The sequence below is a fragment of the Elephas maximus genome, chromosome 13 (genome assembly GCF_024166365.1).
Source record: "Elephas maximus indicus isolate mEleMax1 chromosome 13, mEleMax1 primary haplotype, whole genome shotgun sequence".
In the NCBI taxonomy this organism is placed as follows: domain Eukaryota; kingdom Metazoa; phylum Chordata; class Mammalia; order Proboscidea; family Elephantidae; genus Elephas; species Elephas maximus.
In genome coordinates, this window is record NC_064831.1 from 89,693,693 (window position 1) to 89,713,141 (window position 19,449).

At 47.4% G+C, this 19,449-nt stretch overlaps 1 protein-coding gene across 2 annotated transcripts in view; it reads right to left on the reverse strand.

Annotated features, from left to right (window-relative positions):
- Positions 1-6,586: 6,586 nt before the first annotated feature.
- The window catches only part of LOC126088064 (protein FAM169B-like), a 119,522-nt gene continuing 106,659 nt past the window's right edge, over positions 6,587-19,449 (reverse strand). Inside the window, exons 6-9 of one of the 2 annotated variants that reach the window (XM_049906155.1) lie at positions 19,055-19,237; positions 15,640-15,771; positions 9,964-10,055; positions 6,587-8,421 (exon numbers count right to left, since the gene is read on the reverse strand). In XM_049906155.1, the coding sequence (XP_049762112.1) occupies positions 8,335-8,421; positions 9,964-10,055; positions 15,640-15,771; positions 19,055-19,237 (494 nt within the window). In that variant the 3' untranslated portion in view covers positions 6,587-8,334. The remainder of the gene's footprint in view (positions 8,422-9,963; positions 10,056-15,639; positions 15,772-19,054; positions 19,238-19,449) is intronic. The other variant, XM_049906156.1, reaches the window with a different exon arrangement.

The window sequence follows — 19,449 nt, forward strand, 5'->3', positions numbered from 1 at the left end:
TCCAACAAGGCTGGCATTAATCCAAAAAACACAAAATAATAAATGCTGGAGAGGCTGTGGAGAGACTGGAACACTTACACACTGTTGGCGGGAATGTCAAATGGTACAACCACTCTGGAAATCAATTTGGCACTTCCTTAAAAAGCTAGAAACAGAGCTACCATATGACCCAGTAATCCCGCTCCTCGGAATATATCCTAGAGAAATAAGAGCCTTTACACAAACAGATATATGCACACCCATGTTTATTGCAGCACTGTTTACAATAGCAAAAAGATGGAAGCAACCAAAGTGCCCATCAATGGATGAATGGATAAATACATTATGGTATATTCACACAATGGATTACTATGCATCGATAAAGAACAGTGAGGAATCTGTGAAACATTTCAATAACATGGAGGAACCTGGAAGGCATTATGCTGAGTGAAATTAGTCAGTTGCAAAAGGACAAATATTGTATAAGACCATTATTATAAGAACTTGAGTAATAGTTTAAATTTAGAAGAAAACATTCTTTTGCGGTTACGAGAGGGGGGAGGGAGGGAGGGTGGGGAAAGGGTATTCACTAATTAGATAGTAGATAAGAACTACTTTAGGTGAAGGGAAAGACAGCACACAATACAGGGGAGGTCAGCACAACCAGACTAAACCAAAAGCAGTTTCCTGAATAAACTGAATGCTTCAAAGGCCAGTGTAGCAGAGGCAAGGGTTTGGGGATCATGGTTTCAGGGGACATCTAAGTCAACTGGCATAATAAAATCTATTAAGAAAAAAAAAGTGAAAACACAATATTGGGGAAGTCAGCACAACTTGATCAAGGCAAAGTCATGGAAGCTTCCTAGACACCTCCAAACACCTGGAGGGACCAAGTTACTGGGGCTAAGGGCTGGGGACTACAGTCTCAGGGGACATCTAAGTCAATTGGCATAACACAGTTCATAAAGATAATGTTCTATATCCTACTTTGGAGAGTTGCATCTAGGGTCTTAAAAGCTTGTGAGCAGCCATCTAAGATACATCTATTGGTGTTGTCCCATCTGGAGCAAAGGAAAATGAAGAAAGCCAAAGAAACAAGGAAAATATTATTTCAAAGGACTAATGGACCCCATGAAATACAGCCTCCACCAGCCTGATCCCAGAAGAACTAGATGGTGCCCGGCTACCACCACCAACCTCTCTGACAGGGATCACAATAGAGGGTCCTGAACAGAGCAGAAGGAAAATGTAGAACAAAATTCAAATTCCAAAAAAAAATACCAGACTTATTGGTCTGACAGAGACTGGGGGAACCCCTGAGATCACGGCCTCTGGACACTCTGCTGACTCAGAACTGAACCCACTCCTGAAGTCCACCTTTCAGCCAAAGATTAGACAGGTCTCTAAAACAAACGGGAACACGTGAGGAACGTGCTTCTTCGATCGAGTATATGAGACCAAATGGGCAACACCTGCCCAAGAGCAACGACAAGAAGGCAGGAAGGGACAGGAAAACTGGACAAATGGACACAGGGAACCCCAGGGTAGAAAGGGGGGAGAGCGCTGACACATCACAGGGATTGCAACCAATGTCACAAAACAATTTGTGTATAAATTTTGAATGAGAAACTAATTTGTGCTGTAAACTTTCACCTAAATTACAATAAAGTTAAAAAAAAAAAAAGGTGAAAAGATAACCCACAGAATGGGAGAAAATACTTGTAAATAATCCTTGAGTGATGCAAAGAGTTAAGCACTCAGCTGCTAACTGGAAGGTTGGCAGTTCAAACCACCCAGAGGTGCCTCAGAAGAAAGGCCTGGAGATCTGTTTTCAAAAGGTCACAGCCTTGAAAACCTTATGGAGCACAGTTATACTCTGAGATACAAGGGGTTGCCATGAGTTGGAAGCGACTTGACAGCAGCTGATTTTTTTTTTAATATCTTATAAGGAATTTGTATCCAGAGTGTATAAAGAACTCCTACAACTCAGTAATAAAAAGACAAGATAACTCAATTAAGAAATTAATAAAGAATTTAAAGAGACAAAAATGGCCAATAAGTACACGAGAAGATGCTCAACATCATTACTCATTGTTGTTGTTAGGTGCCGTCGAGTCGGTTCCGACTCATAGCGACCCTATGCACAACAGAATGAAACATCGCCCGGTCCTGAGCCATCCTTACAATCGTTGTTATGCTTGAGCTCGTTGTTGCAGCCACCGTGTCAGTCCACCTCGTTGAGGGTCTTCCTCTTTTCCGCTGACCCTGTACTCTGCCAAGCATGATGTCCTTCTCCAGGGACTGATCTCTCCTGACAACATGTCCAAAGTATGTAAGACACAGTCTCACCATCCTTGCTTCTAAGGAGCATTCTGGTCGTACTTCTAAGACAGATTTGTTCGTACTTTTGGCAGTCCATGATATGTTCAATATGCTTCACCAACACCACAATTCAAAGGCGTCAACCCTTCTTCGGTCTTTCTTATTCATTGTCCAGCTTTCATATGCATATGATGTGATTGAAAATACCATGGCTTGGGTCAGGCGCACCTTAGTCTTCGGGGCGACATCTTTGCTCTTCAACACTTCGAAGAGGTCCTTTGCAGCAGATTTGCCCAATGCAATGTGTCTTTTGATTTCTTGACTGCTGCTTCCATGGCTGTTAATTGTGGATCCAAGTAAAATGAAATCCTATCAACTTCAATCTTTTCTCCGTTTATCATGATATTGCTCATTGGTCCAGTTGTGAGGATTTTTGTTTTCTTTATGTTGAGGAGCAAATCAAAAATACAATGAATTCACATATATAATAAAGCACATGGGGGCAGAGTTACAGACGCTTCTTAGACATAACCAAACAATTTGTGGGACAGGTTTCCTGAGTGTGAAGGATTAGGACCATAGTCTTGTGGGACATCTTCATCAATTGGCATAATATAGTACATAAAGTTTATATTTATATTCTACATCCTAACTTGGCGAGTAGTGTCTGGGGTCTTAAAAATTTGAGAGTAGGAAATCTATCTGGCGTTATCTTAAACAGTTAGAAATAGAACTACCATACAACCCAGAAATCCCACTCCTTGGAATATACCCTAGAGAAATAAGAGCCTTCACACAAACAGATACACGCACACCCATGTTTATTGCAGCTCTGTTTACAATAGCAAAAAGCTGGAAGCAACCAAGGTGTCCATCAAAGGATGAGTGGTTAAATAAATTGTGGTATATTCACACAATGGAATATTACGCATCAATAAAGAACAGTGACGAATCTGTGAAACATTTCATAACATGGAGGAACCTGGAAGGCATTATGCTGAGCGAAATTAGTCAGAGGCAAAAGGACAAGTATTATATAAGACCACTATTATAAGATCTTGAGAAATAGTATAAACTGAGAAGAACACATACTTCTGTGGTTACGGGGGGGAGGGAGGGAGGGTGGGAGAGGGTTTTTTACTGATTAGTTAGTAGATAAGAACTACTTTAGATGAAGGGAAGGACAATACTCAATACATGGAAGGCCAGCTCAACTGGACTGGACCAAAAGCAAAGAAGTTTCCAGAATAAAATGAATGCTTCAAAGGTCAGCAGAGCAAGAGCGGGGGTTTGGGGACCATGGTTTAAGGAGACTTCTAAGTCAATTGGCAAAATAATTCTATTATGAAAACATTCTGCATCCCACTTTGAAATGTGGCGTCTGGGGTCTTAAATGCTAACAAGCAGCCATTTAAGATGCATCAATTGGTCTCAACCCACCTGGATCAAAGGAGAATGAAGAACACCAAGGTCACACGATAACTATGAGCCCAAGAGACAGAAAGCGCCACATGAACCAGAGACCTACCTCATCCCAAGACCAGAAGAACTAGTTGGTGCCCGGCCACAACCGATGACTGCCCTGACAGGGAGAGCAACAGAGAACCCCTGAGGGAGCAGGAGATCAGTGGGATGCAGACCCCAAATTCTCACAAAAAGACCATACTTAATGGTCTGACTGAGAATAGAGGAATCCCGGCAGTCACGGTCCCCAAACCTTCTGTTGACCCAGGACAGGAACCATTCCCAAAGACAACTCATCAGACGTGGAAGGGACTGGACAGTGGGTAGGAGAGAGATGCTGATGAAGAGTGAGCTATTTGTATCAGGTGGGCAGTTGAGACTGTGTTGGCATCTCCTGTCTGGATGGGGGATGGGAGGGTAGAGAAGGTTGGAAGCTGGCAAAATTGTCACGAAAGGAGAGACTGGAAGGACTGACTCATTAGGGGGAGAGAAAGTGGGAGTATGGAGTAAGGTGTATATAAACTTATATGTGACAGACTGACTTGCTTTGTAAACGTTCACTTGAACCTCAATAAAAATTAATTAAAAAAAAAAACCTGAGAGCAGCCATTTAAGATACAACTGTTAGTCTACACTCATCCAGGACAAAAGAGAAAGAAGGAAACCAAAGACTCAGAGAAGAAACTAGTCTACAGGACTAGCAATCTACACAAACCATGGCCTTGTCTACCCTGAGACCAGAACTAGATAATGACTATTGCCCTGAGACACTCTTTAGACCTTGAACTGAAACCAACCCCTGAGGTCACCTTGTAGCTAAATAACAGATTGGCTCACAAAATAAAGAATATCACCCAAAGGTACTGCGCTCCTTTAAAAAATTATGTATATAAGACCAAATGATCAACAATTACTATAAAACAAAGATAAGAATGTAAGAGGGCAGGAAAACTAGATTAATGGAAATGGAAGAACCAGAAGGGAAATAATGAGAATGTTCACGAATTGTGAAGAATGTAACCAATATCACCTTCACAGAAAACACAATAAAATACTATTTAAAAACACATACACAATGAGGTATCACCTCACACCCACTAGAATGGCTCTAACCAGAAAGAGAGACAATAACAAATGTTATCTGGTATGGGCAGAAATTAGAACCCTCATACGTTGCTAGAAGGAATGTAAAACGGTACATTCGCTTTGTAAAATAATTTAACATTTTCTGAAAATGTTAAGCACAGAGTTACCACATGTCATGGATTGAATAGTGTCCCCCCAAAGCATGTATCAACTTGGTTAGGCCATGATTCCCAGTATTGTGTGATTGTCCTCCATTTTGTGATTGCAATTTTATGTTAAAGACGATTAGGGTGGGATTGTAACACCTTTACCCAAGTCACACCCCTGATCTAATGCAAAGGGAATTTCCCTGGGGCGGGGCCTGCACCACCTTTTCTCTCTCAAGAGATAAAAAGGAAAATGGACCTCATACCACCAAGAAAGCAGCGCCTGGAGCACAGCATGGAAACCCTGGTGGCGTAGTGGTTAAGTGCTACGGCTGCTAACCAAGATGTCGGCAGTTCAAATCCAGCAGGCACTCCTTGGAAACTCTATGGGGCAGTTCTACTCTGTCCTGTAGGGTCGCTATGAGTTGGAATCGACTCGACGGCAACGGTTTTTGGAGCACAGCGTATCCTTTGGGCCTGAGGTTCCTGCCCTGAGATGCTCCCAGACCAAGCGAAGACTGATGACAAGGGCCTTCTTTCAGCTCCAACAGAGAGAGAAAGCCTTCCCCTGAAGCTGACGCCCTGAATTTGGACTTCTAGCCTACTAGACTGTGAGAGAATAAACTTCTCTTTGTTAAGGCCATCCACTTGTGCTATTTCTGTTACAGCAGCACCAGATGACTAAGAAATCACACAACCCAGAAATTCCACTCCTAGGTATACGAACAAAAGAAATGAAAACATAGGTCCTCACAAAAACTTGTACACAGATGTTCATAGCAGTGTTATTACTAATAGGCAAAAACCGGCATCAATCCAAGTATCCATTAACTGAACAAAATGTGTTTTCCATACAATGGAATATTACTGAGTCATAAAAAAGGAAAGTAGTCCTGATACATGCTGCAACATGAATGAACCTTTGAAGACATCATGCTAAGTGAAAGAAGCCAAATGCAAAAGACCACATATCACATGATTTCATTTCTATGGCATGTCCAGAATAGGCAAATCCATAGAGACAGAAAGTAAATTACCGGTTGCCAGGGGGGAGAGGAAGGGAGTGGCTGCTAATGGGTACAGAGTTTCTTTGGGGGTATTGATTGCGATAATGGTTGGATACTTTGAAAATATACTAAAAGCCACTAAATTATATACTTTAAATGGATGAGTTTTAAGGTTTGTAAATTTCATCTCAATAGAGTTATTAAAAATAGAATAGGCAAGAACATAGAGGAACTAAATAATAAACAAAACTGATTTAATGAAGTGACACATACACATGAACACACACCTCACCCCCCATTCCCTGTCACATTGCATGGAAGGGTGCCCTGAACACAGCCTCAGACCCGACACAGGGTGTGCTATTGCTGGAGGAGGGCTTGCTCTGAGCTCCGGACTATTTCCTTCGGACTCTGAGTGGTTGGTTTTTATGCCCTGGCCGAGCTTCCACCAGCACATCAGGCTCTCTTCCTTGGGAGGACTTTTTTATTGAGCATTACCTTCATCAAACCTGAGATACTTTCATCAGTTAACTTTCATGTAAAGACAAAGGACCAACTATTCGTCTCAAATAGTACAACGTTCACAGTGCACACCTACGTTACATGCTAAAAGTCACGTCTGACATGATACTCAGAGCACCCTCTCAGCTGCAGACGTCAGTCCCCCTCTGCCTCCTTCACAGCCCACCCACATGCACAGGGGGACTGCGTGACTTCACCACATGAAGCTCTCTAATTGTATTTCTATCGAACTGGACACTTCCCTTTTTGTAATGGATGGAAATGAGACAAAAACTCCAGTGGAACACTCCAGAAGAAGCCCCTCCAGAGAGAACAGTTTCCCTGAGGCCAGCAACCACACCTTACTTATCTATCCCCAGTGCCCAGCACAGAGTGAGTGAACAGTGGATGAGGAAAAGTTGGGGAGATGAATAGATCAATGGGGAAATAGATAGGAAGATGGACAGATGTGGATGGATGGATGGACGGACGGACGGACGGACGGACGGACGGATGGAGGGATGGATGGATGCTGGATGGATGAATGAGTAAAGAGATGGGGGGATGGATAGATACATGGATAGGAGAGAGGGGGAGAGTTGCCTGTCTCAAGAGATCTGAACAGTTTCCTCGAGGAATAATTTTTCTGAACACTAGTGAGGCTGGGCCCAATTCCAGAGAAAGCACCACCCCTTGTTTGGAGGTGGGGAACACTCCAGCTCCTTACACAAAGCAGTGTGAGCTCTACCTCAGCACTGAGGGAGCTAAGCCTTGCCTGTCAACAATGGGGCTGGAGTGCAGGATCTTTGTCTTTTCAGCTCTACATTCCCAGAGGCAGCGCCAAGCATAGCTCTGTATGTATCTGAGAAGGGGTAGACCAGATGTCGCATTCAAGGCATGCTATGGTTTTTACTTACATTTATTAGCACAAGCTTTTCCACTCATGGCCACCAATATGCTAGAAGGACCACCAACCAAATTCGCATCCAGTGACTTCCCATCTAAATTAGGTGATGGCTGAGATCCTAGAGCCAGCCTGGAGCACACACTGAGTGCTTCCTACATACCAGGTCAGATGAGTGTGAGGCACACTTGGGGCTCCATCCGGCCCTGACCCTCGGGAAGCTCCCGTCAGAGTCTGAGGCTAGCTGGAGCTTGCTGGTCAAGGAAAGTGTCCCCACAGACACCTCTCTGGTGCCTGTGCTATCACAGTTATACAGGGTTGGCTTGTGCCACCCTGAAAAGGGATTCCCTGGTCAAATGAAAGAGGCGTGGTGCTTCTCTCCGCACTTACTTATACAAAGGAAAGAGATATATTTAGAATGACATTCGCGTAGTCCCAGTGCAGTGTTCGTGGATTTATCCTAAGTAATAGAAGCCATATGAGCTTTAATGAAGGAGCTTCTGAAGCCTGTTGGAACTGCCAACGATCAGCTCTGGAGCATAATTGCTTACACCTGTATAGCTCTCTGTGCTTAACAAAGCACTTTCTCAGGCGTTCTCTTACCTGAGCTCACACAAAAGCAGGTGAGGTAGACACAGCCTGTGTGGTCACTGTCTCCTCACAGATCACAAAGAAGGCACAGCAAGGATGTGAGGCTGGTTCACAGTCACAAAGTGAGGGTGACAGAGGTGGCCCCCAAGCCTGACACCCTAGAGCTCAGGACAGGCCTCCCAACACAACCCAGATCTCCCCCTGGAGGACTAAGAGCTGGACTGTATGCACTCCCACCCCATCTCTCCCACTGGCTCAGCCTCCTCTGCTGTCCTCTTGGCCTCCTTTCTCCCCAGCTATGCCTGACAGGGCCCCTGGCAGGCCTCCGTGGGCCTCACAGGCCCTGCCTCCCCTCTTCCTTCTTCGCTCCACCATCTTGGTCATTCTTCGTGTTTTCCATTTCTTCTCCAAGAATCCTCCCCTGAAGTCAAAAAAGAATCAGGAAAGCATTCCAATTACATGTGGTCACAGGAAGCCCTCCGCCCAGGGTTCAATGTTCACATCCCACGGGATGCCCAGCCTGTCCCTGTATGGCGTGCTGAGATTCAAAGTGGGAGCCAGGGTCACACACCCCAGGGTCCGGGGGAAACCACACTCTGTACATAAGGAGCTCCCGACACATATTTGCTAGCGGACCCGAAGGGCAGCCAAGCCCAGGGAGATCTAGAAAGAGCAAGGCAAGGAAGCACCACTTTGACTATCGGTCTATTAGCCTTGAAGGCATAGATTTCCCTAGGCATGCACCCATGGGCTTTGCGTTACAAGGGACACCAGACATCTCCTGCTTCCTGTAACAGCCTTCGAGGCTTAAGAGGAAAGTGAGTAGTTGGTGGAAGAGGGAAAGTTTGACAGCTCCCTATTCAATGGTCTAGGAGGGTCTGGCTGGAGTTAGCCCATCTTCCCACTGTGAACCAAAGAAAATGAACATTCTCCTCTGCCAGAGGGATAGGGCCAAGGTCAGACGCCGAGGGAAAGCAGACGCCGTTGAGCCGATTCTGACCCATGGCATCAGAGTAGAACTGTGCTCCATAGGGTTTTCGATGGCTGTTTTTTCAGAAGTGGATCTCCAAGGCTTTCTTCTGCAGCACTTCTCAGTGGATTTGAATTTCCAGCCTTTTGGTTAGCAGCTGAGCATGTTAAATGTTTGCGCCACCCAGGGATTCCTCAGACACCAAGATTTTTGAAACCAGCCGGCACTGACTGGTACATTTATGCCTCTGATGTTGAATCTTTTATTCCAGAACATTCTACTTCACAAAACAAGCAGCATTCCCCGTGATGTGCAGTTGTTAAGTGTTGGGGTCTAAAATGATTATTGACCCTTTTGGGGTCCTGGCCCTCTGTGTCAGAGAAGTGTTATCATCATGGTTACCATGTGTCAGGAAGTGCCTGGGTGGGCTCCAGGGAAGCTCTTGTAGATTCAGGCCATGTGAAAATCTTATAAAGTACTGAGTGGCAACACACCACGGGGAAATACTCAGTAACCATCCTTCCCCACAACTCCACTCTACAATCACTCTGGATTATAGGACAGCCTATTGCCATCCTCCATTTTCTAGCAATCTGGGCTTGAGGGGCAGGGGAGGGGAGGAAAGACAAATTTGTCTTGCTTTTGTTTCACTTGGAAGATTCTGGTCCACTGCAGAATTTGAAATTCGGATTTTTCAATACTTCCTCAAGGATGCAAGGTTACGACAGCTGACTTCCATGTGGCCTGTCTCGTCTTGGCTTAGTCTGAGCTTGTCTAGCTTACAGGAGAGGGCCATGAAAAGTCTGATCACGATGGCCTTTCCTCATGCCGACAGAAGACAAAGAGATTAGGAGCACAAATTGGCAGCCCATGAATGTGCCCACAGCCGCATTGTTTACAAAGCTGCGGGTCTAGACCCCCGCTTCTCTGAACAAGGACAGCGTGATTACTAAGACAGAAAAGCAGCTCGTCACGACAAACTCATCACCGCACCTTGCTGCCTTCTCCATCACCAGGTAGTCCGGGTCCATCGTCCTGAGAGCTCCGCCCACCGTCGCTCCCGTCCTCTGAGTGACCTGGCTGTGCTGCCCTCCCCCAGTGAGAGAGCAAGGTTAGCAAAGGGGTGGCTCCCAGAGGGAGGGGACGGGTTCGTAACATGAGGGCGTTTATCACCAGACCCAACTCCACTGTCTCCTCCTGCACTAGGACATCTACCACAATGCCCTCCCATTTCTGCTCCGGCGTTTCTGAGCTGGGGTTCTGATCTGATTGTCTGATCATCCTGGCATTTAATGGGGTCAGTCTCTAGTTCCAGAACTAGGCTGTCCTCTTTGCTCGTCAGTTGGTGTTCTTAATCCATCAGAGACCTCCCTCCCCCTCCTACCGAATTAGTACCACCTTGGAAAGGGATGGCTTTCCTGTCCTACGTGCCCCTGACCACCCCACCCCCAAAATACAGGTGGGGACAGGTGTCTGTGTACTTGTGTGTGCACGTGTGTGCCTTGTGTACTTATGTGTCATATGTGTGCTCATGCGTGCGCACAAATGCAGAGGGGGATTTCAGATTCCTAGAGAAAAGCACGCACGTTTTTCTGTTAGAGCTGAAAATATAAATGTAACACTTTTTTAGTTTTAATAAAGAAAAATGTCTTCTATATATAATTAACTTCCATTTTGAAGTTTATTTGCAAAATCATATAAATTAGCTAGACCCTTGGTTTGGCAACATCTAATGGTAAGCACTTACAAATATTGGCACATGGTAGATCTCTCCGACAGGTAAAATTTTTATACGACACAGCAGTGGATGCCCGTGCCCTTTTCTTCACAAGGATGTAAATTCGTAAATGAGCTCAGAGACTTGGTCAGCCTTGTTCACCACTGTGAACACCACAGCAGTGCCACACACAGCGCATGCTCCAATAACAATTATCAGATGAATGAATGAATGAACAAATAAATTAGTGAATGAGTGAATGCAGTAGGTAAGCCACTATCAATTTTCCCACCTTCCCTAATGTGTGAAACTATATATTTATGTCTTATGGACTGACACATGCTAAAACTATCAAAGGCTTATCTGTATTTTATTCGTAACCAATGAAGGGTCAGTAAAATTTAAAAGTGAATGAGCTAATCTGGAGGCACAAGTATCTGAGAACCAATCACACAAGTAGGAAGAAAGTAAACACCCACGTTACCATCCAGGGATGCAGTAGACCATGATGACCACTAGAGGGAGCCCCACAACCTTTCAAAGAGCAGCATTAGCCCAAAAACCAGGGCTTCAAACCAGTTCTTCCTGGTTCAGTCATGGCAGAGAAGTGCAAACAGAACGGGCCTGAATTTTTAAAATTTGGGTGAACCGACAGGATAACCAGAATGGGAATAATTACAGGTCAAAGCTCTGCTAGAAACCTAATTTCCCTCTTAGAAAACAAGGGCAGCATATGCGTTGCATCGCAACCAAATCTCTTGCCTGTCCTATTTTGAGTGGAGTTGGGAAGAGACATACCTGTTCAAAGATGGCAGCCAACTGCGCTGCTTTGATTGTGTGCCACTCTCCGCAGCCTGCCAATAATCCAATCAGGCTCCTGAAAGGGTTCACTATGCCCTCCCGAGTCTGCCATTCCGGCGCTTGACCCATAATTTTTCCCGTTCTGCTTATCATTCCAGATCACTCACACTGTAAAAATTCAGGTCTTTTCCAGTTTTGCTTTGTTGGCCATGGCCGAACCAGCTCAAACTGGTTCGAAGCTCTGCCAAAGACACATCCAATATGGCGGTGTGCTCTGGGCACTTCCCAGCATAGAGCACCACTGTAAAATTGTTCTTGCTCCAACCCACCAGAACAAGCTGAAGCAAGGTTAGGACTGCTGTTAGCTAAGCACCTGACTGTTTTAAAAAATGGTTCCACCTCTCCATCTCAAATTTTTCACATTTATGTCTGGTCCATCTGGTCTTAAAAATTAAATGTAAATGGAAGAAGTGTGTTCTCTGTGGATGACAATGAAATCTATTAAAAATCTACCCAAAAAGAAATCCCAACTGTGACCTCTGTAAATGAGAAGGAAATAAGTTTTTTTTTTTTAAATACTGTGCAGTTATTTACTGCCCCCATCAACATTTTTGCAAAAGAACATTTCACTGTTGGCCTATTCAATTTCATCTTCCCCAGTAAAGAAACTGGAAGCACGTGCTAGCTGGCTGGAAAATCACGTCAGGCGGAATTATGATTCCATCGCTCAGGTTGCAAAAGCTTCATGGGCAACTGAGTGTAGGAAGAAGAGAAACTTCCCACAAACTGCTTCTCTCAAATGGCCTGAATAACTGTGTAAGTATTTCCAGGACCATTATAAGCCACAGATGTTATCAACAGCCAGGATCAGGCCAACTTGAAAAGATCTAGTCCACAAATGACACTGCCTTAAGAATAAGTTTCTAAAACATTTGAAAGGAGAGCAGGCCAGTTTCCCTTGGAAATGCTATAAAATGCCCAGGCCTTAACAGCCTGAGCTTAGACTGTGAAAAGTGAGCTGCAGCTCTGGGCTCATTTACAGTTCTCTTTCTGCAGCACCTGAGATCACAGGCAACCTCTAAGACATCAGTCAGAAATTAAGGGACAGAGATAGAACCTGAAAAACAGAAAAATTCAAGATAGCAACTCTAAGAATACCTGCCTAATTAAAGAGGAAGATTAAATTAAGTAGCCTAGTAAGGGCATTGGTGGCTCAGAATTCTTGCCTACCATGTCGGAGACCAAGGTTCAATTCCCAGCCAATACGCCTCACGTGCAGCCACCACCTGTCTGTCAGTGGAGGCTTGCATGTTGCTATGATACTAAACAGGTTCCAATGGTGCTTCCAGACTAAAACAGACTAGGAGGAAAGGCCTGGCAATCCACTTACAAAAATCAGCGGATGAAAACCCTATGGATCACAACAGTCTGATCCTGTTGTGCATGGGGTCCCCATGAGTCAGGGGCCAGTTCCATGGCAGCTAACAGCAACAACAGTGTTGCCTTCCAGGGGAGAGGTTCGAGAATCTTCATTGTTTGGTGACCTGTGGGAAGTTCTAATCCGCTAAAACTTGCTGATTTCCATGGAGAAACAGATAAGAAACTGGGAAACCACAGAGCACTGGGGCTAGTCTGCGGTTGTACTCACAGCCCCCGCTCCCAAAATTGGCGAAAAACCTGAAATCTCAGCATTAACTGACACAGTCCCTACAAGATGAAGGTGGTTGGCTGAAAACCTTCCTGAGTGATTTAAAATCCTGACTGTGGGTGCTGGGAGAGACAGAAGGTGTGGGTGAAGCTGGAACCAGACCTGATGTACAAAGGCAGTGAAAAGGCCAGAACTTCAATTTTATTTTTTTTAACTAGAGGGTTTTAGTAATCTAATTATATCCTAACTATAACAATGCCCCTTCTTTCTTCAAAGGACTCAAGCATGCTTCTGGAACATTCTCTGTAAATGTCCCCTCATCTTGCAGTTTTAAAGTCAGCGGTGGAGAATCTCAGAGCCAGTTAAAGTGACAGGTCTGGTGTCTGATTTGCAGCTCAGTTCCCTCCAACCAGGCTACACCACACCAACTCCTAGCTCTTGAAATAACCCCCAGTGGAATTTTCTCCGTAGGAAATGGTCTCCCCAATTATGCGAGAATGCCCTCGCCCTGCTCACCTCCTCCAGCCTGTGCCATTTCACATTCTGATGGGCAGTCCATTTTCTTTTTCCACTCTCAGCCAGGGAACCGCAATGTCCAGGCATGGACACAGGGTGTATGGGAGGCTGTTTGTGAAGCATCTCTAACCCACCCCACACCACTGGTCTGCAGTCAGCCCGGTGAAGAGCCAAGGGGACCGCTTCCCTTACTTCCAGCTCACGATGCCACAGGGCAAGTCATTTAACAGCCTCATTAGGGGCCCAGTAGCAGCCTCACCACAGCCCCCTTCCCGGGTACCCAGTCACCCCATTAGTACCTGTAAAGGTCCATCAAGCCCTTCCAGCTGAAAGGCAGCACAGAGGTAAAACTTGTCCCTATTATCATCCATAAGCTCTAAGGCACTCTTCCTGTCACCACCTGAAGGTAAAGCCGCTGCCCACGTGGAGAGAAAACCCAGCACCTTGGCGGCCCATCAGCCCCTAATGAGCTCTCTGCAGCCACAGGAATGGCACTCCATGCTGACAGAAGCTCTGAGTCCAGGAAGGGAAAGGGGCCAACGCCTTGACCAGGGACAGTTCGTTTAAATTGAGAGCCTCCATGTCTCCCACCCACATGCAGGTCCTGCAGGCTGGAGGCCTCACCAGCCAGGACCAGCTACTGGTCTGTAACTCTGAACCCCTGCCCAGCCTGGCCCCCACCCCATCTGTGACTCTGAGCCCCCGCACTGCCCAGCCCCCATCCCTGTCTATAACTCTGAGCCCCTGCCCAGCCTGGTCCCCACCCCGTCTGTAACTCCGAGCCCCTGCCCAGCCTGGCCCCCACCCTAGTCTATAACTCTGAGCCCCTGCCCAGCCTGGCCCCCACCCCATCTGTAACTCTGAGCCCCCGCACTGCCTAGGCACTACCCCAGTCTCTAACTCTGAGCCCCTGCCCAGCCTGGTCCCCATACATATGTAACTCTGAGCCCCTGCACTGCCCAGCCCCCACCCCATCTGTAGGTCCAAGACCCTGCATGGCCCAACCCCCACCAGGTCTATAACTCCAAGACCCTGCCCAGCCTGGTCCCCACCCCGTCTGTAACTCTGAGCTCTGAGAAAGGATGGCATCCTGCAATATTCCCCCACCTGGGAGAAAGGGAAAGAACAGGGTCAAGAGGCAACCTGAAAACCCAGAGACAAGTGTGTCTCATGCCCTGCAGTCCCTCTGGCTGTCTGAAGGACCTGCCACCCCTGCCTCCCTTGGGACACCCACTGAGGCCCTTTTCTCCTTCCTCAGCAAAAGCCTCCCATCAGGACCCCACTAACAAGCTTATCGAGGCACTGTCTGCAACAACCAAATATTTACAGCAGCGTGATGTCTATCAACAGGGGCTGCCTAATAAACAGTCACACAAACACAGCATCGTAAGATGCTACCACGAGAAAGGACAAGGCCGCACGCTGCAGAGGGTGACCCTACGCTGCCATTGGCATGCCTGCATCCTCTCCCTGGTCGTCATGTTAAGCCTTTGGTGTTTTCTGAACTTTTAACTAAGTACATGTTTTACCTCTTGGAAGTAATGTTTTCAGCAAATCTTCAGCTTACAGAAGAAATTAATGTTCTTAGGTTTCAATGACCCATTCTAATTGTAAAAGGGGTGCCTTACCCCCAAAGAGCTTCTAATGGCTAAAGTGGGGGAGATCTTTTTGAGCATAGCAGGCAGGGTTCCTTCAGGATGGGACTGGAGAAGAGCCCCTGCCCCCCCGCCCCGATCACACTCCCTCCTTTGTTCCTGCAGCAACGCCAGTTGCCGTGGAGGTGGTGCTGAGTCGTGGTGCCCCCATGTATGTCACAGTAGAACTGTGCTCCACAGGGTTTTCAATTGCTGCTTTTTCAGAAGTAGATTACCAGGCCTTTGTTCCAAGGTACCTCTGGGTGGACTTGAGCCTCCAACCTTTCAGTCAGCAGCCAAGCATGTTAATCAGGAAGAACTAGACCAATGTGCACTTTTTCCCTCCTACTCACATTCTGGAAGTCGGCACTGCTGAAGCTGAATCTTGAGCCAGATGTTGACTCGCTGGCCCCAGGCTCCCGGGGGCTCTACCTCCCACAGACGCCCCCGCTCCTCCGGACAGGCCAGCAGGAACTTCCTACAGACTGAGAGCAGGGTGCATCTGTGAGTGAGGGAGTACCCAGGTCCCATGAGGCCACCGCTCCTTTCTGACCTGACACCAGCCCACTTGGGTTCTTCCTGTAGCGTTCCCTGGCCCAGTTCCTGGCTCCAATCACACCACACGCACACCATCCCGCTCCCCACTGCTGTGAGCACCCCATCCTCCCCGCCACCATCACCTCCTGCCACGTCCACAACACCTCTCCCGCCCCCCCACCCCCCCACCCCCCCGCTCCTCTTCCAGGGATCCTTCACTACAGAGCTTCCAATGCTGTAGACTCTTCTGCCATGCCACGGGGCAAGAACTTCCATGTGACAGTGCCATGGGTCCCGCTGACTGGGCCACTTCCCTGCGGCTGGGCCCTGCTCTGGTCCCTGGGCCACCATGAGGCCTCTCCCAACACTTTCAGGACCCGGAGTGCAGCTGGAAGCCCACCAAGCACAACTCCAAGCATTGCAAAGGTCTCAACCAAGCCAGCAGAGGGTGAGCCATCATAGGCTCTGCTCGCCTATCCTGACAAATATAACTTCATAACAACAGGGAACACCAGTTTCAGATTTAGAATGCTTGGATTCCTGAGGGTTTGGCACCAGAATGCGGCTGGGGGAAGAGAGCTGGCCCCCAGCAGAGGCCCACCCCCAGTCCCCTGCCGCCCCCAGCTCTTCCCCATACCTCAAGGGGCCCTGTGCACACAAATGCGGACACCATCCACACCCAGCGATGGCTGGGCCTGGGTCTGGGGCTGTGCACACAAGGTATGGTCCACCCCAAGAGAGCAGCTACTGGAGGAATCCTGGGTCCTGATCACCCTGAGCCTAGTTTAGGGGGAGCTGCTACACCCTGTGTGAGCATTTGCTCTTGGGCCTGTGGATTCCTGCCCTGTGGCGTGGGGTGTGGTTGAAAGAGAGCGCTACAGGGTGGGGCCCAGCAGGAGCCCCTCTGCCAGGAGGAAAGGAAGGGCTATGCTCAATAAATGCCAACCTGCTAATGAAGCTTGGCATCAGACACGCCTGGGCACGCCTGCCTCGTCCCATACTCTGCCTGTTCACCCTTCATACCCAGGCATGGTCAGCGGCTGCTGAGGAAAAAGCTCAAAGCCCCAGGGCCCCCAGCTGGGCCGCTGACACCCCAGAGAGAAGAGGTGTGATTTAGCACCAGCCCCCTCAGAGGTGGGGCGGCCGAGATCCCCAGGACCCCTGCAAGGGGTCTCCACACGCAGCACCAACCAGCAGCAGCTCCCAGCCCCCCTGGGGAAACTCCCACAACAAGAGAACCTAAAAGCCTGAGGTATTGCACTAGGGCCTGCTCACTCCAATGAGGGTCTCAGAAGTGAAGTGAGGAGGAGAGACTGGCCGGAGGAGGGTGTGGACAGAACAGCTACCACCCTGGGCCTGGGACCCCCGACGCCCCCAGGTGAGCTGCCCAGTGTAGGGAGCCCAAGCCAGTGGTCTTCACAGTAATTGCAGGAATTTCAGCATAGAATAATAAAGTTTCAAAAGACACAGAAATAACTAAACCCATGTGAGGGAAATATGTTTTCACCCACTGTTCTTCATGACTTCAGAGTAGTAGAAGTTTCTTTGCCTTCTTAACTTTTCTCCCCTTTCCATTATTTTCCTCATACCACAAGGACACCGGAGACTCAAAACTAAGGGTCCCAAAACCTCTTACTAAAAGAAACGAGGCTGGGCCCCATGTGGGGTGGGTGTGTTTCATGGAATATAAAGGTTAATTTTATGTGTAACCTTGGCCTGGCTGTGGTACCCAGGCGTTTGGTCAAACTCTAGTCTAGATGTTGCTGTGAAGATATTTAAAACCAGTGGCCTTAAGGAAGAAAGTAGGTTATTCTCCATAATGTAGGTGGGCCTGATCCAGAGTTTCCCAAGGGAGAAAGATTCTGCCTCAAGACTGTGTCATAGACAACCTGCCTGAATTTCTCGCCCACCACCTGCTCCACCAATCTCAGACTCAAGACCGCCAGAGTTTCCAATCTGTCACCTGACCTAAGGATTTTGGACTTGCTAGTGCCCACAATCACGTGAGCCAACCCATAAAATCAGTATCTATTTCTTTCTCTCTCTTTATATATATATAAAATAATACATACTATATATATATAACATACACACACATACATACAAATTATATGTATATGTACACACATATAATATATATATTACATATACATCTATATACATTACATATACACACATATATATTACATACACACAAAATATACATATATAGCACATACCCAAACCAAACCAAACCCATTGCCACAGAGTTGATTCCGACTCATAGCGACCCTATAAGATAGAGCAGAACTGCCCCACAGGGTTTCCAAGGAGTGGCTGGTGGATTGGAACTGCCAACCTTTTTGTTAACAGCCGAGCTCTTAACCACTGTACCACCAGGGCTCCTCACACATATATATTACATACATGTTATATATATAATATATATGTTCTATACATGTTTTATATGTAATATTACATACACACAATATATATTACATACACACATATGTGCTTACACACATTATATATACAACATACACACATAATATACATATATATTACATACACACACATATGTACATTATGTATACACACACACATACATCTCATTGGGTCTGTTTCTCAGGAGAACCCTAAGACAGGGTAAGCAGTCCCGGAGGGACGCTCTCAAGAATCTCCCACCCTTGTGAAATTTAACACGAGAGCGTCCTAATCTTTCTCTGGGAAGGACGGGTAAGACCTTGCCTCCAGGACTTGAAACTTCCGGCCAGGGCTAGGAGAGCAAGGAGGAGGGAGGAGCCGGCTGGTGCGGCCTGGGCCGCACGCAGCTGCTCAGGCGCCCTGTCTGTCGCTCCCGCCTTCCCTCCAGCTCCAGGCTCTCCAGCGGCTCCCAGTCCAAAGGCTGAAGTAGGAACTACCAGCTTCCACTGAAAGGTCCCAGCGTCCAAGGCCCCTGCAGCAAGCAGTCTGCAGCGCAGCAGCCCTTCTCTGGGTTCTGCTTCTCTGACATTGTTTGCTTTTTATTATTTCTAAATCCAATTATTTCCCAAGTTGGGAAAGGTTCGCCTCCCGTGATCAAACATAAAGTCTTTGGGCTGAAGCAAGAAAAGATTTTTCAAGAGGAAGCAAACCCTCCTGCAGGTCGTGCGCGGGGCTGGGCCCACAGGCTCCACGGCACCCCCAGAGCCGCCGGAACGCGCACCCGTCATCGGTCACCGTCACCCACACGCGCCGACACCGTGCTTGTACCTTGGAACATGGCGGAAGAAATGGGCCAACTGACTCCCAGGGCCTCGTCCTCTCGGAAGGTCTCACAGAAGTCCTGCAGCAGGGCCATCCCCAGACCTTGGCGACGGTGCTGCCGCCGGACGAAGACGGTATCGAAGACCGGCAGCACATAGCACGCTGCGCTACCGTTGCCACACAGGCTGCCTGCGGGGAAAAGAGACGTGCAACGTCCCTGGGCCTGCTGCCCACCCACCATGGCCCCACGAACCCTTCCACCTGGGATCCTGGGGTGTGCTTCACAAGCTACACGACTGGAGATGAAATAGCAGATCCTTCCAAACCACCAGTCCTCCAGCTGAAGGGTCATTTAAAAAAAAACTTGCTATTAACAGCTACGGGCCAGCCACTAGACAACT